This window comes from Solanum stenotomum, chromosome 3 (assembly GCF_019186545.1).
Source record: "Solanum stenotomum isolate F172 chromosome 3, ASM1918654v1, whole genome shotgun sequence".
In the NCBI taxonomy this organism is placed as follows: domain Eukaryota; kingdom Viridiplantae; phylum Streptophyta; class Magnoliopsida; order Solanales; family Solanaceae; genus Solanum; species Solanum stenotomum.
Genome location: NC_064284.1, coordinates 6,714,125 through 6,732,805, shown reverse-complemented (window position 1 = coordinate 6,732,805; position 18,681 = coordinate 6,714,125). Strand labels below are relative to the sequence as shown.

General features: G+C 28.5%; 1 protein-coding gene across 1 annotated transcript; it reads right to left on the bottom strand.

The window, feature by feature from the left end:
- Positions 1–4,832: 4,832 nt before the first annotated feature.
- Positions 4,833–5,414, bottom strand: LOC125857647 (mini zinc finger protein 3-like). Its single transcript, XM_049537254.1, has one exon. The coding sequence runs from the start codon at positions 5,305–5,307 to the stop codon at positions 5,056–5,058; it is 252 nt and encodes an 83-aa protein (XP_049393211.1). The 5' UTR covers positions 5,308–5,414; the 3' UTR covers positions 4,833–5,055.
- Between the last annotated feature and the right edge of the window lie 13,267 nt (positions 5,415–18,681).

Here is an 18,681-nt window from a genome sequence, read left to right as displayed (position 1 = left end):
ATTCCGATTGATTTCCTTTTTCTTTTATTATGAATGTACTATAGTTTCATATAAATAATTAACAAATATTTTACCATACAAACTTTCCTACATCACTTTCTACCCCGCCTAAAAGGCAGTCACTTTCTTCCCAAAAATAAAAGTTCTATCATCAAAGTCTAGCAAGAAACATAATTTTATTTCAAAACTTTGTTTCATTCCATCAACAAGTTTATGATCCAAACACGCGGAAAGGATGACATTACTGGCAAAAATTGTCTGAACGAAAACGCCACAGACGCGACTGTCACAAATTTCTGTCCAGTATGGTAAAGGTTTAGTTATATTTCAATAATGAAAAAATTTATAAACACAAATAATGAACGACCATTGATATTATGTTTTTATCATTGCTTTATAATATTATGTTATGTTGATGTTATATTAAAGAATAAAATATGATTTTACTGTCTGTTGACTACATTTTGATAAGATTTAAGTTTTATTTATAGCAATATAAAGTATATTTACATGATAATTAGATTCGATTCATTTAAAACTAGTTATTTATCAACTATTTATGGTTCTTAGGATAATCGACATGTCATAAATGGATTCAAAAGCACGATACTACATAGATAATTCGAAACTAAAAATATTAAAATTTGGAGAGTTCATTAGAAATCTTGTTCATCTTTTTTATTTTATTTTTTAAAAAAAAGACGATGTCAAAGTATGACTATTCGAAAAAGTTCACCTATCAAATGCTTGAAAGTGTTATTTATTAGGGTAAATTGTATATAATAGCAAACTATTAATTCAAATTAAATGCTATAAACATACTTTGATTTAATTGTTTTTGTATAAAGCGAGAGGAAATTGTATATATACATATATTTTCGTTCCCCTCTCTCCCCTCTCCCAGATCTCGCTTGCCACTCTCCCAAATCTCGCTCGCCACCCTTGCCTCTCTCGCTTATACAAACAGAAACGAAATATATAAATTGCGCTTATGTTTGTATAAAGCGAGAGAAAATTGTATATACACATGCAAATACATATATCTTCGTCCTATACACTTATAATTATACAATACAAATATTTTCCTGTCCAGTTTTCTTTTGCCTCTCTCTTTCTCGTTTTATACATACACCGATTATACAATTGATCTTTTGTATACAACTGCTTTCTTTTGTATATGTATAGCGAATTATACAACTGCATTCTTTGTATATGTATGAAGAATTTTATAACTGTTTTTTTTGTATATGTATAGCGAATTATACATATATATGTTTGCTATGGAGCACAATTATGCAAACTTTGCTATAACATACAAATATGAATTTTGTGTTTGATATATGTGAAAGTTGCTCTTTATTATCAGCAATCTTATTTTCAGTAGATATTCAATATAAATTGATTGACACTGATAAAAAAAAATGTAAAACATACCAGTCGGAAGATCACCAAGGCAATTGAATATTTGAAGAAGAATTATGACTAGAACGGTAACACCTACTATATACTGGCTAGATATGGCATTTTCGAAACGAATGAAAAAAAGGTTGAGATATTATGAAGTTATTTTATGACATTGTTTACGGGATGTAAATACCCCAACGAATTTGCGTCTTCCTAAATACGGAGAATTAAAATATTGCGAATTTCGTGATGGCTAAAATGTTCACTTTGATTTTATGGGAGTTTAATAAATATTGGAGTCGTATATAAGGTCATTTTATCTATAACTGTATATATTCTCTACTTTGATCCTCAATAGAAATTTAGGTTTGCTAAGTTATGCTTTTCGAGGCTTAATCATGATATTGATGGTGAAAAATATTGGGTAAAATTTATAATCTTGATAAAAAAAGTACGTATTGTATCTTCGAGTACAACCTCATTATAAGGAAAATATGCCTGGGGTAGTGGTTGCAATGAAATAAGGAATGAGTTATTATTGAGAATGAGTACTACAGGTAAAACACAACTAAAATTGTATTTGGAGAAAACTAATATGAATCGTAAAATAAAATTGAATTCAGATGTAATTGGCTTTTGAAAAGATAACATAACTAAATATCCAGAATGTCATATATGATATCTTGAGTGTACCTAGCTATCACCACAATAGCATTTATATGGAAGTTCTATTCTTATTCCTGCAAATGTTGAGACAAGGGATTGAGTTCGTAGACAAAAAGGTAAATTAATTTAGTTAGTTAAAAGATAATTGTTGGTAACTTTATTGAATAGTAGCTTTAATTCGTAAGTAAATCTTAAAAAGTTGCTGTTCATCAAAACATATTACAACATTCTATGATAGATAATAAGTCAGCTTATAAAATGAAAAATGCAGATGGTTCATTTTAATTAAATTTGCGACTTCTTTTATCAAAAATAGGTGCAATTTATTGCATTATTAATTGATCATTATATTTAAGTTCAAAGGAACAACTGTTTTAAACCAAGTTGATCAAAATGGAACTTTAGAGGGCAGAAGTGCTGTTTCATTTCCACGAGTACGTGGTGTTAACTGTTAATAATTAGTGGTCTGATGTCACATCACACGGCGTCTATCCAATTGAATAAGTGGTACGGCATTTATAAGATAAAATGCTTTTTTCATCCATTTTTACCAAATCAGTGAGGGGAAAAGACGCATGGATGGTTGAAAATAGATTCTCATTAAAATATTGAAAATGGTCATTAAATATGAAAAGAATTATTCAATGAAAAAGAGTAATTTTTTAGTAGTGTTTATTGGGTAAACGCTAACCAAATCATCACTAACTTTTATTGAAAGATTTTTTAGAAGAACAAGACAAGGTTTCCATTGTTAGGATACAGTAAAACATGGTGTAAAGTTTTATCATTTTCTTGTCATATCAAATCCCAAGTCCTTTGTGACGAAGGAATTATATTGTATATGTACTTTCAGTGTAGGACTACAAGAGGACCAATTTGTGACAGTATGTTGGGGACTACTGCTCTAAAGAGTGAGATAATAATCTACATCAATTATTTAATTTAAATAAATAGATACATTAAATATGTTAATTTGCACATAAACTTTTCATATTTAATCATGGTTAATTAACATACAGTCTCACTTAATTAAGTAACTATAGTAAATTTATATAATTTGATGCAAACACACATTGCAAGAACATGGAGGCATTCTCAACTACATCACTTTTTTTTTATAAAACAAAAATCGAGTGATTTCCATGTCATTCTTTTGTGCATTACCCATTTTCTACACCTCGACCAGAACCTAAATTTTAGACATGACACCAAAAAGAAAAGGGAAATCCAATTTTTATAATATAACTAAAAAGAAATCACTTTTAAGTGACAAGGAAAGTTGTCAAGATTTTTTTATTTTTTTTTAATAACCAAGATTTAGATGATTTCAATGTTGGGAAGTTTTAATGACTGAAAATCTCTATTTCTATTACTCTACCCAACTCATTTGTCAGAGTTCAAATCTTCATAATTCACAGTGCACGTGCACACATGTTAATTGCCTTGACAAATGACAACGGCGACATGCTCTTTGCTTAGCGTACTATTCAAAATTCGATGAATAATAAATTTGTCCACTATTTATTTAGATTAAAGTATTGAATACTTTTGTCTGCAATAAAATTCAAATTTATAATCTTTGCGTCTAATTCAAACACCGAATTAATAGTGTGGTCTTTTCTTTCTACTCATCGCGCTCTTCATTTGATGACTAATAATGGAGTCATAATAAAGTCAGCAAATAAATTAAGTGAATGGATCGGCCACCATGATTTTATGTAGAATCACTTGATATATTCTACTAATTCTTTTAACTTTTGCTTTCTCCTATTTTTTTTTCTAATATAAAGTTTGAAGATCATGAGGATCACTTGAGCAACATTATTATTTTATTAGAAGCTATATAGACTTTAGAGTCAGCTTTATAATTAATTACAAGGAAGACTGCATTATAGCAAGACAACATGAGTAGATATGTGGGCCTAGAAGTTAATATAAAATTCTTGCAAAGCTGAGATGATGACTTGATTAAAATTTGTGTTCCTCCTATTGTCTGCCAGAGCGTTCAATGGAGAAATAAAATATGACAAAAAGATTGTATTATTCTTTTATATATTTATATATACACTTATCTGTCTATTGGTTCCTTGGAGTACCAAAAGCTCCAAAAAAAACTCAACTCTATAATAATGCCTGGCTGAACTGGAAATTATCTGTTGTTACTTTATAAAGGGGACATATTATCTGTCTTGCACACCATGAAAGTCATACAGATGAAGTTTCTTCAATATTCTTTATCAATAGTCCGGTGCACTAATTAAGCTTTTGTTATGCGTGAGATTTAAAAAAAAAATCGAAACACTAACGTTATTCTCATATATGTTAATAACTTTATTAGTTACGGCATAGCTCTTCTTAAATATTCTTCAAAATAAAATCATAATCCTATTTTCTTGAATTGCCAAGGGTTTTCTCTTGCCAAATTCAAGAAGATTCTAATTTAGTCAAATGTATATGCAACTTTGGCACGATTAGAAAATATTTGATTGAAGTTGAAAAAACGAATAGCTGATGTTGGAATTTGTATTAGACCTGATCAATTTCAATAGATTAGAAGGTATTTGTCAAATTATTTCACTTTAAGTATTTCTCAAACAAGACTTTTATTCCTAGTTGAAGTTAAGATAATGTAGACAAAATTTCATCAGTCTTATGCACTTTCAGATTGAACTATTGAAACATTAAAGATCATTACTATTTAACAAGCAAAAAAATAAAAACAAAAATCAAATAGTACTATTTAAAAATAAAATCTATCTTCCGATGAGTAATAATTTATAATATATATATATATCTTGTTTGAGTTACAAGAAAGATTCCTCTTTTAGCTGGAATTCATCAATTTTGTACATCAAATTATACACAAAAATATTCAAGCACAAACCACAATGAAATTATAAAACTATAATCAACTTATCTGATACATAAATTTAAAACTCACCTTTAATTTAATTAATATTTTCTTGGACGAATCATATATATGATCTAAGAGGACTCAGAAACAACTTCGCCGCCATCAACTTCTCTACGGTGAAAATTCCGGTGACATCCACATGCTGCACAAGTAAGGGCGGCGGTTCCATCATCTCCGGTTGCCATGAATTCACGGCAGCCGTCGACAGCGTAGCCTCCGATATTTGCCGCATGGTTCCTTTGACATTCAACGTATCGTATGTTCCTAATCGTCGATGATCCACTGCTGATCCTTCTCACCACAACTTGTCTCTTTTTCATCATTTTACAAATTATTAAAAACCCCTCAAAAAAATAATGAAAATTATTATGGGGAGATGACTTTATTGAAAATTTTGATCCACTCTCTCTTGTATTCTGAAGTTAAACCTAACCCTAGCATCTTAATATATACTAGCTAGTAGCGTTGCTACTTCTGTTCATCTTTCTTGATGTTATACTAAAAGTTAAATTCTCTTTTAAATAACTACTTTCTCTGTTCCGATTTATATGACTTATATTTTGAATCAGTCTAAAAATTAAAGAATGATATATTACTTTAAAATGCTCAATTTACCCTTAAATATTTATGACTTATTTTTTAAATCATTCTTCTTTCTTAAACATTGTGTTAAGATGAGTTAAATCATATAAATTGATATAGAGAGAGTAATTGTCAAATCTAAAATTTAAAATTAAAGCAAAACTATAAGATTATTTTAATCATAAAATACGTGATTAATTAAATAATGTGTCAAGTCAAATTAAGTCAGCTGAATGATGCATGTGGAGTAGTTTCAAATTTATAATAACATAAAGAATGGAAAAAGAAAAACAATTTGGAGAAGTGGGGGTAGGAAGATAGTGGCCTTTTTAATTTCAATGATTGTTTCAATACTCTTTTTGGTCCGAAAATTAGGCAAGATTCTCCGATCACACACATACTACAAATTTCACCTCACCATTTAAAAGTTGCCACATCGTGTAAACTTTTAGACTAAGTTTTTTTTTCCTATTCTTTTTTCTACTCGTATCTCTAAGTTTACTTTTTCGAAATTTGGGACGAGATTGGTTTGTCTTATAAAGTTGGACATGATGTTGGTGGCCGGGCCGAGAACGGGTCAAAGATGGGGAAAAAACACATTTTAGAAGATTGAAATTTAAGTGAAAGGTAAAGAAGAATTTAAGGCATAATACAATTTTACATGTCATACATGCATTGTAGGCTTGAAGATGTCGTAGTTCAAGAGATTAGCCCAAAGCGAAAAAAGGAATAAATTTAGAACTTATTGAATCAATGCAAATAATTATATATTATGAATTTAAGTATTAATTACAAATTTGATATTTTTTTGTGTGATTTCATCGTAGGCCATTGAAACTAGATTTCTTTTTAGTGCTACGTATGAAGAGAAGTTAGCTATTTAGCCCCCAACGTATATTTACAAATTCCTACTTACCGGTAACTAGGGCTAATCTCTTGAAGGTCTTTAATCTTTCTCTATTTTGTTTCATAGTATTAAAGCTAATAAGAAATTTAGGGGGCTAAAATGAAGCCTAATCTTCTTTTTCTATTTTTATTTTGTGACCAAGGAAACCTTTTTTTTAGGGAAAATTGTATATAATAGCAAACTATTAATTCAAATTACATGCTATAAATATAGTTTGATTTAATTGTACCTCATAGCAAATTGTTGTTATTTCGCCTCTTTCCTAGTGAATCTCGCTCACCACTCCTGTTCTCTCCCTCGCCTCTCTCGCATTTTCTACAAACGTAAATGTATAAAATACGTTTGTGTTTGTATAAAGCGAGAGAAAATTGTATATATACATATATTTTCATTCCCCTCTCTCCCCTCTCCCAGATTTCGCTCCCTCACTCGCCTCTCTCACTTTATACAAAAACGCAAATGTATAAAATGCGTTTGTGTTTGTATAAAGCGAGAGAAAATTGTATATATACATATATTTTTGTTCTCCTCTCTCCCCTCTCTCAAATCTCACTCGCCACTCTCCCAAATCTCGCTCACTCACTCGCCTCTCTCACTTTATACAAACACAAATGTATACATTGTGTTTGTATAAAGCGAGAGAACATTGTATATACAAATACAAATGCATATATTTTTGTCCTATACACTTATGATTATACAAATATAATCTTCCCTGCCCAGTTTTCTTTTGTCTTTCTCTCTTTCTCACTTTATACAAACACAAATTATACAATTGATCTTTTGTATATGTATACCAAAGCAGATTATACAACTGCTTTCTTTTGTATATGTATAGCGAAATTATACAACTGCTTTCTTTTGTATATGTATAGCGAAATATACATATTTATGTTTGCTATGGAGCGCAATTATGCAAACTATAGTTATAGCATACAAATATGATTTTTGTATTTGCTATATGTGAAAGTTGCTCTTTCTGTTATATGCTCAATTACCCACCTAATTTTTGTTATCAGATTCTAGAGGTTGTAAAAACAAATCCAAAATCCGCTTAATTCGTCATGGGTTATTGATCAATCCATTCATTAGTTCAATCTATTTCAATCTAACTTATTTTAACCCATCAAAAATGTATAAATATGAAACCCGTATTGGCTCATGAGAAATCTTGTAAAAATATTTTTTTAAAACTTTTTTTTCAATTTGATATGTTATATATAGTCATAATAAAGAAAATAATATTTTTATTAGTTATTAAAATAGTTTAAAAGAAACAATAAAACAATTAAGTTTAGTAAAAATTGGGTTGAATCTTGACCCGTTATATAATCTATTACCTGACCCGTTTTGACCTGTGCAAATTTGGGCTGGGTAATTGAATCTTGACCAGATTTTTGTCTTAACCGATTATGATCTGTCCAAATTTGATTGGACCTATCCCATTGACACCCTATCCTAAAGCTTTATGGCGCGAACCTCCACAAGGATGTTGAGTCGTCAAGGAGATGGCCTGGAGAGTAAATATAACGCTAATGACGGAGAAGAGTCCGATGAGGACAAATTGAAAAGAAGGGCCAACGGATTAATAGGCTAGCAAGCTTCTACTACACATGACATATAAGCTAAATAATCCACATTGAAATGATTTTATTTTTTTTAAAAGTTTTGTGAAACATAACACAAGTTTACTTGGTACATACGCTTTTAGCTTAAGCTGAATGATGACATAGACTAAAGAACAAATTAAACCGGTGATATTTGTTGGACCAAAACAAATAATACGTGCAATTAACTTCATGAGTAGCTTTTATTGTTCGAGGAATTACAAGGGCAGCAAGAAGCACATCCATAATAGTATTGCACTATTTTATAACGTTTAAATCTTCTTCTTATTTTCTAATTAATCAACAAAGCAGTAAGCTTTTTATTAGAATTTCCTTGTGGTAGATGTTAATTAATGATGGAAATCTTTGAATGAGGGTTTGAATTGATCGTTCAACTGCCTTAATTAGTAGTCTATATAGAAAAGAAAGGTGGTGATTTTTTTTGCTAATTAGTTCGTCGTTAAGCTAATGGAAATTATTTGCTTTAGTGGCCAAATGAAAAAAGTGATTGATTTACGTGCTAATTCCACAATATGTAGGTCCTTTAATGATGTTTAAAAGCCAGGTTACTATTTGTACTATGACAACAACTCTTCTATTTTTCTAGTAGCATCCATAATCCCAAATTCATTAAACTCAAATTTTAAAATTCTTATGCCAAAAGAAAAGCTGTTTCATAATTTGACATAACACTAAATAATGCATGTATCTAAGTGTTTTTAAAATTATTAAACCAGTTTAGTTTAAGTTTTCTCAACTTGGGAGCCAAAGACATCTCTTTCCTTATTCTTGATTTTATTTTGTAGCATTAGTTGTTACACGCTATCACTTGGACTTTCCAGCTAAAAAAAAACACATGCTTGGGATGGATGTTTCTTAATTATTAATGTTATAATACGCTTAATATCACAAATTTCAAAAGTTTTATAATCACACTACAAATATTGTTATAGCCAAAACCACAAGTTCTAAAAATCTTTTTTTGTTTTTTTCTTAATTTACACTTATACTTTTATTCAGCAAGGTTGGAGGTAGAGTTTTAATTACGATTAATAACTTTAATTTGATCAAAACTTATGTATTTGTGTTAAGAAACCATAAATAATCACATACATTGAAACAAAAGGTTTAACACTCACAATAGCATAATTAAGTAAATATTATGAAGGATTTGAAAGAAAATAGATCAATGGAAGTTGAAGGAGCTAGTAACAAATTGCTCATAAAATTGTGATTGGAAGCAATAAGAGGTGAAGTTGTATATGAATAATGGATAGAATTGAGAAGCATCTCAACCATAGAGGCAAAATAGCTGACATTCACAAAAAAATAAAGAGAAACATACATTTTCAAGAAGCACATGCCTTTATCAAATAATATTGGACGAAGTGTTTTGCTTACACAAACTGGAGCCACTAGAAAATCATATATTCAAGAAAAATCATAATGGAATAGTCCCACTTCAATCCCTACATACCAAAAAAAAAAACACTAGCATCTGCTATACTGCAAAAAGAAATAGGAAAAAAACACACACAATACAAAATTTTAACAGAAACGTAATTGTTCCAGATATGTAACGTACCTTATATAATAGTGGGAAATTATAAGTACGTTATTGTTATAAAATTTATAATAATCTTTCGTCAATTCTGAAAAAAATTTGTTAGTCATGAGGCAATCCAAACAGTTCCTCCAGTTACAATCTAGTACTCCATATAATTTAACGAATTGTTGGAGTACGACATACCCTTAAAAATATTTAAGAATAAAAATTAAAGATTACTTTCCACAATTACTTTTTTTATTATTCCAAAACATTCTATTAGAAAGTGTAAAGTAATTAAAAACTTCATTAAAAAGAAGGGTAAATATGACAAAAAGCCACAACAATTGTTTTAAACTTTGAAAAAATCATTTATTTTAAACTATGAAAAAATACTAACAATTCACTTAATAAATAGACCAAAGGAAGTACATAGTTATCAATCCCTCTGTTAAATTTTAATTGTCCAATTTGACAAATCTTTAAGGAGCAATAGATACGAGGGAAAAAAGGTTTGTTGTATCCCTTTACTTTGTCCTTTAGAGCTGATATACGTTTCAATATAAAATTGACTCGTACATATTCTTACCGTTACAAAAGTGGATCACATATATTCTTTTATCTAACGGAAGTGAAAAAAGTAATTTTAAATTATTATTTTTATTTTAAATTTTAAAAAATTCATATAGGGGTATATATGATCATCTTCACACAAGTAATTCCTTTATTATCACAATTCTTATTTTAATTTTCCTTTCATTCTTTAGTGTAAAAATATTAGGAAATAAAGTGTGTATGTAAAAAGGGAAAAAAGGAAGAATCTTTTTTAAAACTAATTATTTTTCGGATATATTGTAGTTTATTTTTTTATATCTGTAAAAAAAACTAGTACATATATGATAAATTTTAGTATAGTGAATATCTATTTTTAATATAGTTGATGAAAAAAAATATTTCCTCCAGAGAAAGTTAAATTTATTATTATCTTCATCTCAAATCATCTGTCGTATCTTATATAATTGACTATTACTTTTAGAAATTTAAGATAAAATTAATTATCCTTTTCTCATTTTACCTTCAATAGTAATTAATATTTTAAAACTGCAACCACTTTAATTTTAATTATAAAGTAATAACACATAATAAAGTAAATATTCAATCAAACAAATTATATATTTTTTAACACAATAAAAAGAAACAAGACAAAAAAATATAAATTAAGGAGGGAGTATGATATGAAAATTAGAAGAGTCAACAATATAATTCTAAGTCCTAGGATTAACAATAATTTCTGGAAACAACAAGTCTGAAATACACCATAAGAAGGCCAGCAGGATGAGTAAAACCCGGGATTTATTCCAGAAAAGTTATGTCAAAAAAGAGTTTAGCTTCCACCAAACACCACCCAAGTTAACTATATAATGCCACTATGATTGCTGTCTTTTTATAAATAATGAACAAAGGATTACATGTGATGCTAACATCTAATCCAAAATGTTTGGTCTCTTAGACACGTCAAATCTTAATAAAATTGTCAAATATATTATTATTGTGTTTCAATATAATCTTTTAATTTAACATGTAGATAAGAATATTTTTAAAAATATTTTCTCTCATAAAAACAAGTTCAATAAAAATTAAGGAGTAAAGAAAAGAGTTTCATCGATAACATTAAAAACACATTATCCTTAGCCATCCTCACCACCGCCACCCCAACCTTGACCTCTTATAGTATTTTCCTAGATTAAAAATAATTATTCTTTGGATAAATTTTTTTAAAAATATTCTTTTTTAAAGTTTTTTTTTTAGGAAAAACATTTTTCTTCTTACCAAGCACATTATTATACTAAATATATTAATAATGTAAACAAAATACTATTTGAATATTGAGTTCTCAAACAAGATATTAATTTTGGATAGAGAGTTACTACAACACCCCCCCCCCCCTTCTCTCTATATATATTCATATAAAAAATATATTTAGTAATATATTGTGAGGATTACTCATAATTTAACTATTTTTACAATGACTATCAACTTATTTACAATACTTTAATTTTCTTTCAATACATAGCTCATGTTGGCAATTATTATTTATAATAAAGGATGTTAAACTTACAACATGATAGTTCCCGTACTTTACGTAGATCATATCTCCCTTATTCCATATTTGAGGTGGTAAATGGGCTATTTAACTAAATTTGAGTGGGACTGAATTTATATATTTTATATATAAATATTTTTAATACATAATTTGTACTATTATAGGTTGAATGAGATCAAAATGACGAAGTGAGCCAAAAAAAGTATATATGCATCAATAGAGAAAATAATCTTGTGGAAATAATATATGTATTTTTTATAATAACATTGTTGAAGAATTGAAGGGATGTGGCGCAGCTTAGTATTAAATAGGTGGATTATTGACTTGTCAAAAATTACTTAACGCTAAAATGTGTTAAAATGAGGGTCCAAATCCAATCCGCCTAATTTCTTAGTTGGTTTTAATTGCTTTATTTCTTATATATATGTGTATATAATATTACCTTATTAAATTATTATTTTATTTATCATGACTATATATAATATATCAAGTTTTAAAAAAACATTTTTGTTGAAAAAATATTTTTTCAAAATTTTGCATGAATTAATTCGGGCTAAATATCAACCCAAAATATAGATTGAGCTTATCAATGAGTGGGTCAATAATCATCTAAGCTTATAGAAGTTGGACAGATAATAATGGGCTTCTTAAGTAAATGTACAAGCAACAAAAAAAAAATCTTTTCGATATTGTATAAATTGTGTATATATAATACAAAACTATGTATCCAAAATGTATAAACATACATATACGTTGTTCATATAGTATTTACATTCTATTTTCAATCCAAATCATCTCAAGTCTCTTTGTAACAGTCTCAAATTTTAGGTATAAGTTCCTCTTGATGTTGTGAATCTTTTAATATATTATTTAGTAGAAAAATCATGTTTGATCCAATAGACATTTTATCTAATTTTTCGAATTATAATTTTAGACCATTTTGACTTCTACTCCCTACAGGCCACAACATATTGTACAATAATTTTAAAAAGTTCAAATACTAATTTTCTATTAGAAATTAAAAAAGAAAAATAAAAACTTATCACTTTGTTAATGGAATTCCATATCATGTGTCTCTGTTGTTTTCTAGTTTCTTGAATGGTTTGTCGCAAAGCAGAGCTTGTAGTGCAATAAAGAATAATAATGCTTAGTAGTCTCTCCCTTTCCGCTCTTATAATAAAATCAGTGCAAAGATGACCCACTTAAACTTCTTCTACCAACTTTTTTCAAAATTTTCTCAAAACGTTTATTCAATGTACGACAAACGTCATATCAATAATAATAATAATAATAATGACCACAATAATAATAATAATAATAATAATGACCACAATAATAATAATAATAATAATAATAATAATAATAACGACAATAATAATAATAATAATAATAATAATAATAATAATAATAAGAATAAGAATAAGAATAATAACAACAACAACAACAACAACAATAACAACAACAACAACAATAATAATAATAATAATAATAATAATGAAGTGGATGCGGAGCCATTAAGTTCTGAATAAATTATTTATATATATTAATAAATTTTTTCAATATAAATAGTAATTTTGAGACAAAACTACTTAGATTTCATTGAACTCATAGCTTTAGTATGATAAAAATCATTTTTAAGAAGAAAAAAAACATTTCCCAACAAAAGAGAACAAGTTACTTTGCTTATAAGTAACTTAGCTTTTATTTCTGTCATCGAAACACTATCCAAATTGCCAATACTATTATTATAAGGTGGAATATATTGCTGATCCTTTAAATATTATATTCCAATTATATAAATGTTTATATTTAGATACTTTGGGCAAAAGAATTAAAAAAGTTTTTGTGAGTGCTCTCAAGTCTCAAACGCCTATTACCACATAAAATATATTATCAATGTCCTTTAATTGTACATATACGCTCAACTGGAAAAGGGTTGAGTTAATATGTACAATTAAAAGAGATAATGCTTTTTAAGACATTATTACTTTTTTTTTATAAATTATAGGAACCACATATTATAAGTACTAAATAACATCCTATTCCTTCTAGTTTTCTATTTACCAAAACCCCCTTAAAAATGATGTTTGCGGGATACATAGCGTTGTGCACGGGATACATTAGATTTGATACATTCCACATTGTGGGATACATAGCATTGTGCACGGGATACATTAGGTTTGATACATTCCACATAGCGGAATACATAGCGTTGTGCACAGGATACATGCGGGATACACAGCGTTTGATACATTCCACATAGCGGGACACATAACGTTGTGCACGGGATACATGCGTGATACATAGGTAAATAAGGGATTTTTGAAATTTTTGAAATAAGTAGGGATAAATGGATATTAAGGTAAGTAAAGGAGTGTAGTTAAGTAATTTGTACTTTTTTTTTTGCCAAATGAATGCTTTAAAACAAGCACATAATATAAGGTTTTTCCAAATTTCAGCCAGAAGTGTTCAAAATGAACTTATTTTTTACTTACTCAAGTTTTCAATTTTGAAACAAGTCATGACTCGAGTAATCGTTATATAGTATTTGTTTTCACCAGTGGCGGATCCAGGATTTAGAGTCCGTGGGTGCCAAATGGGATTCGAACCCGCAACATCAACCTTCTAAAGTTGTCCTCCTACCGTGGCACCACAAGCCAATTTTGTTCTGTGGATAACACGCTTTATATTTATATAAATATTATATATATACATATATAATATATAGAGTTTCCGTCGAAGTTCGGGGATGGCGTGGCACCCCCACGGCCCTTCATAGATCCGCGTTTTCACTCTATCACCTAAACACCATGAAACACATTATTTCTTTCAAAAACATATTCGACATGCAATTTGACATATGCTAGAAGTGCTATTGGGTGAAAGAGTTGATATGACATTGAAGAGATGGTTGATTGGCAATATATATAGACATTTTGTTTCTCCAACCCTACCCTAGCTATATATATATATCAATACAATAACCTATTACTTATGATTTTGAGTTTCTTACGCCTTCAAAAATATATTATTTCTCTTTCAATGAAAATTATGTTTCCCTCAATTTTCTTATCGCAAGTGAATGTCAATATATAGATTTAGACTTAATTGTAACTAAAAATGTACTCCCACAATGCCAATTGATGTGATGCATTTCGATTCAATATATAGTCTGAAAAAAGAAAGAAAATAATAATTCAAATTTGTGTTCTAATAAATTATAAATATTCATATGACTATTGATTATCTTATTAAAGATAAAACGAAAAGTGTAAGGTGAATTTTTTAAATAAATAAATAGACCATTTTTTTATGTAACAAATTTAAAAAAATTATATATCACATAAAAATTAAACAGTGAGTACAAATTTGAAAAAAATTCAAAGTGGACAAAAGCTCCAGCATGTTAGGCTAGGCTTCACGTGGCTTCTTTCTTTTCATGAAATACCATTTCTTAGGAAATATTCAAGGAACGTTATTTAGCTGATAAATTTTTAAAAAGATATAATTGATATTACTAAATATACTTGTAAAGTTGTTCAATAGTCTTTAAAAATAAATAATATGAAACTCTCTCACGAACTACATCAAAATGTTCTTTAGCGACAATTAATTAATGGCAATATCTCAATTGTTACTAAATATGTATTTTTAGCGGTCATTAGCACTCTTGGTATATGTCTTTAAAGCCACTAGCGACATGAATCTAATGACACTTAACTAATGCCGATAAAGACTTTAGCACTCTTCATTAATGTGTCTATTTATTACCGCTAAAAGTTTTTTTTGTTGTAGTGACGTCCCAATTTATATCCCAATTTATATGCAGTGGCGGATCTAGGATTTTAAGGTTGTGGGTGCTCTGAAACTGGCTAAATAAAAAATATAAAAATGACACGTTAACAGTGAGATTCAAATCCGGGCTGAACAACACTAAGAGAGCCTTAAGTACCCACCCAAGATCCAATGAACCAATCAGATCATTTGAATTGGGTGCTCTATGTTAATTTTATACAAATACCTCTTAATTACTACATAGATATATATATTCCGAGACGAGGTTAATGGGTGCTCGAGTAGCCGGTGAACTCTATGTGGGTCCACCCCTGTTTATGTGATACACGTTTTGTATTAATCCGTCCAAAAAAAGGTCGCATTATATAATTAAAAGTAATTTAATTTCAAAGCTTTCATTTTACCGTTAATGAAATGATTTGTAGGAGCACAAAATAATAACCTGATGACTCAACTTCTTACCTTAGAATCACATCGCAACGGTTGGCTTCTATAATTTAGTTATTGGCATTTAATAATTCTTCTTAATTATGAGAATCTAGTATAATGGACTCCTTGACTCACCTTCCTCAGATACTGCCTTAATCATGAAGGGATTAATAATAACATAATTATTTTGTGGATATATATTTTCATCAATAGAATAGATGTTTAATTTATTGCACTAACGATGACATATACTGGGTATAACACTAGATAATTTTAACATTGAATTTTGTAAAAGAATTTGGCAGAAGAACATTGGACGACATCTTTGCTATGTTGATATTTTATCCCATATCCCATTATTAATAATCATAAATTACTATCAATTAATTGAAATTTTGAAAGAGGGATAAATTCCTCGAATAGAATTATTTGATTATATTGATAAATTCAAAAAAACTGATCATACTAGTAGTACCATGACCAAAATAAACTTTTGTGTCCATCGTCTCTTCCAAAAAATAATATAATTGTTGTACTGCAATTTGAAACCGAAAACTGAACAAAACGTGGGTAACATGATCCTTATTTTATCCATTAATGTTTATCTCTTATCCTCCACCCAAACGACCTGAAACTATAATGTGAAAATATCTTGGATTAATGAACACACAATCACAAATAAAGAAAATTTAATGAGGTTCGGCTAAGTCTAATTCTTCCATCAAAAGCAGAGAGTTTCTCCAATTCTATACGGACACAAAGGGTTTCCTAAAGCAATAGAAATGATGAGTTTCCTAAAATATACAAGAAAAAATTCAAGACATAATTAACAAATTTTCACCTTAACTTGAATTTTCTTCGTCAATAGAAATAACGCCTCTCTGCCTTGTCCAAAGGGCTTACTAAGTACTACCATCCAAACGATCTTAAATTATAGTCTCTCCATTCACTTTTATTTGACATTTATTTATAAAATAGATTTTCAATTTTATTTGTCTTTTGACATCTTAGCATTAAATACTATTTTCCAAATCATTTTTAAAGAGTTAATACTAAATAACAATTAATAAGAATAGTGTGGTAAGAACATATATTAATAATTATTTTCTTAAAAAATGTACCAACTCAAATTATAACTAGTAAAAATAAACATTTTTTTTTTTTACCTTTGATTGAATGACAAAAAGGAACTTTGACTAGACATGCATTTCGAGACTCGAGTGTCTGAAATGAAATTAGAAGAAACTGAACAGATTGCATAAATACAACACATACATATATAAAATGGGACGGAACAAACTAAAAAAGGAAAAGAATGTCACATAAAATGAGACAAAGGAATATAATATAATAAGGAAAAATTACCTAATTAGACATATTTTAGTATCATAAATACTTATTTTACCTTTAGTTTAAAAAAATTACACATAATACCATTTTTAATATTTATATCAGATATTTAAAAAAATTAATTAGATTCACAAATTTCTTAAATATCGTATTGAATAATTATCTTAAAATTTAAACTCCTTAATTAATGGTACATTAGCAATTCACATTATTTTCTTATTAACCTAATGTTCACCTCCCCACGTACTTCACATCCACCTCATCTCTCTTTCTTCCTTAACTAAATCGTGATAATAAGCATCATACAAACTCATATTCATTATCATTATCATACATCTTTTCTATAAATTAGTCATTAACTAGCTTCTTTAGATGACCGATATTATCCAAAAGAAGTTCAAGGTTTCTTCAACACAACTGTTGTATCAATGAGGTAAATTATTACTATTATTTTTCATTACTATCATGTATCTTGGTTTACATTCCATTCATGTACATGAGATAGAGTTTATATTGGTGTAAAATTTGGTTTTATAAACTTTTACAAATTAAGATTTTGTCATTGCAGGGTCTTCATCCGCCAACATTCAAGCCGAAAATATAAGATAAAGGAAGGAATTGATGAAGAAGATGAAGTGTACAATTACAGAATTACTATGATTTATGATTTCCTTATTTTAGGAATACTTGTTAGAGTTGATATTTGATACGCAAGGATCCTGTAAATTTGTTTGGCCAGTTAATTATTCATCAATTAATGAAATAAGTTACATCCCTTTAATTCAAAGTAATAAATCATGTATCTCGACTTTTAAAATCGATGGATACATGTATCTCACGAAAAATGATACATATATCTCAAGGCCGAAATATAAAATTTAAGATACAAAAGAAGGATTTAAAGAAGAAGATGAAGTTTACAATTACTTCTCCCGAGTAATGATACACGTATCTCAATTACTCCTCTAATTAAGGAAATCAATTATAACTAATTAATTTAAACAAATGAAAAATGTATCTCAATTTTAAAAGTCGACAGGTACATGTATCTCACGTATTTAAACTCATATATCTTAAGCACAAAATATAATAGATAAAGTAATATTTGAAACTATTGAAATCTTAATAATTATAAGACCTAAACTAATGAAATTTACTCCCTCCGTCCCTTTTTAGTTGTCCACTTTAGAAATGGCACACAGATTAAGGCAACAATGATTAGCACAGTGAAGTTACAATTTTACCCTTATGACAACTTTTCACTTCAAAATTACAACCACTTATTTGAATTAAAGTGAAATAAATTGGAGGGAAACAACATACACTTTTACAATTTTCAAGAAGTGTAAATAAGGGTATAATAGGAAAAAATTTGTT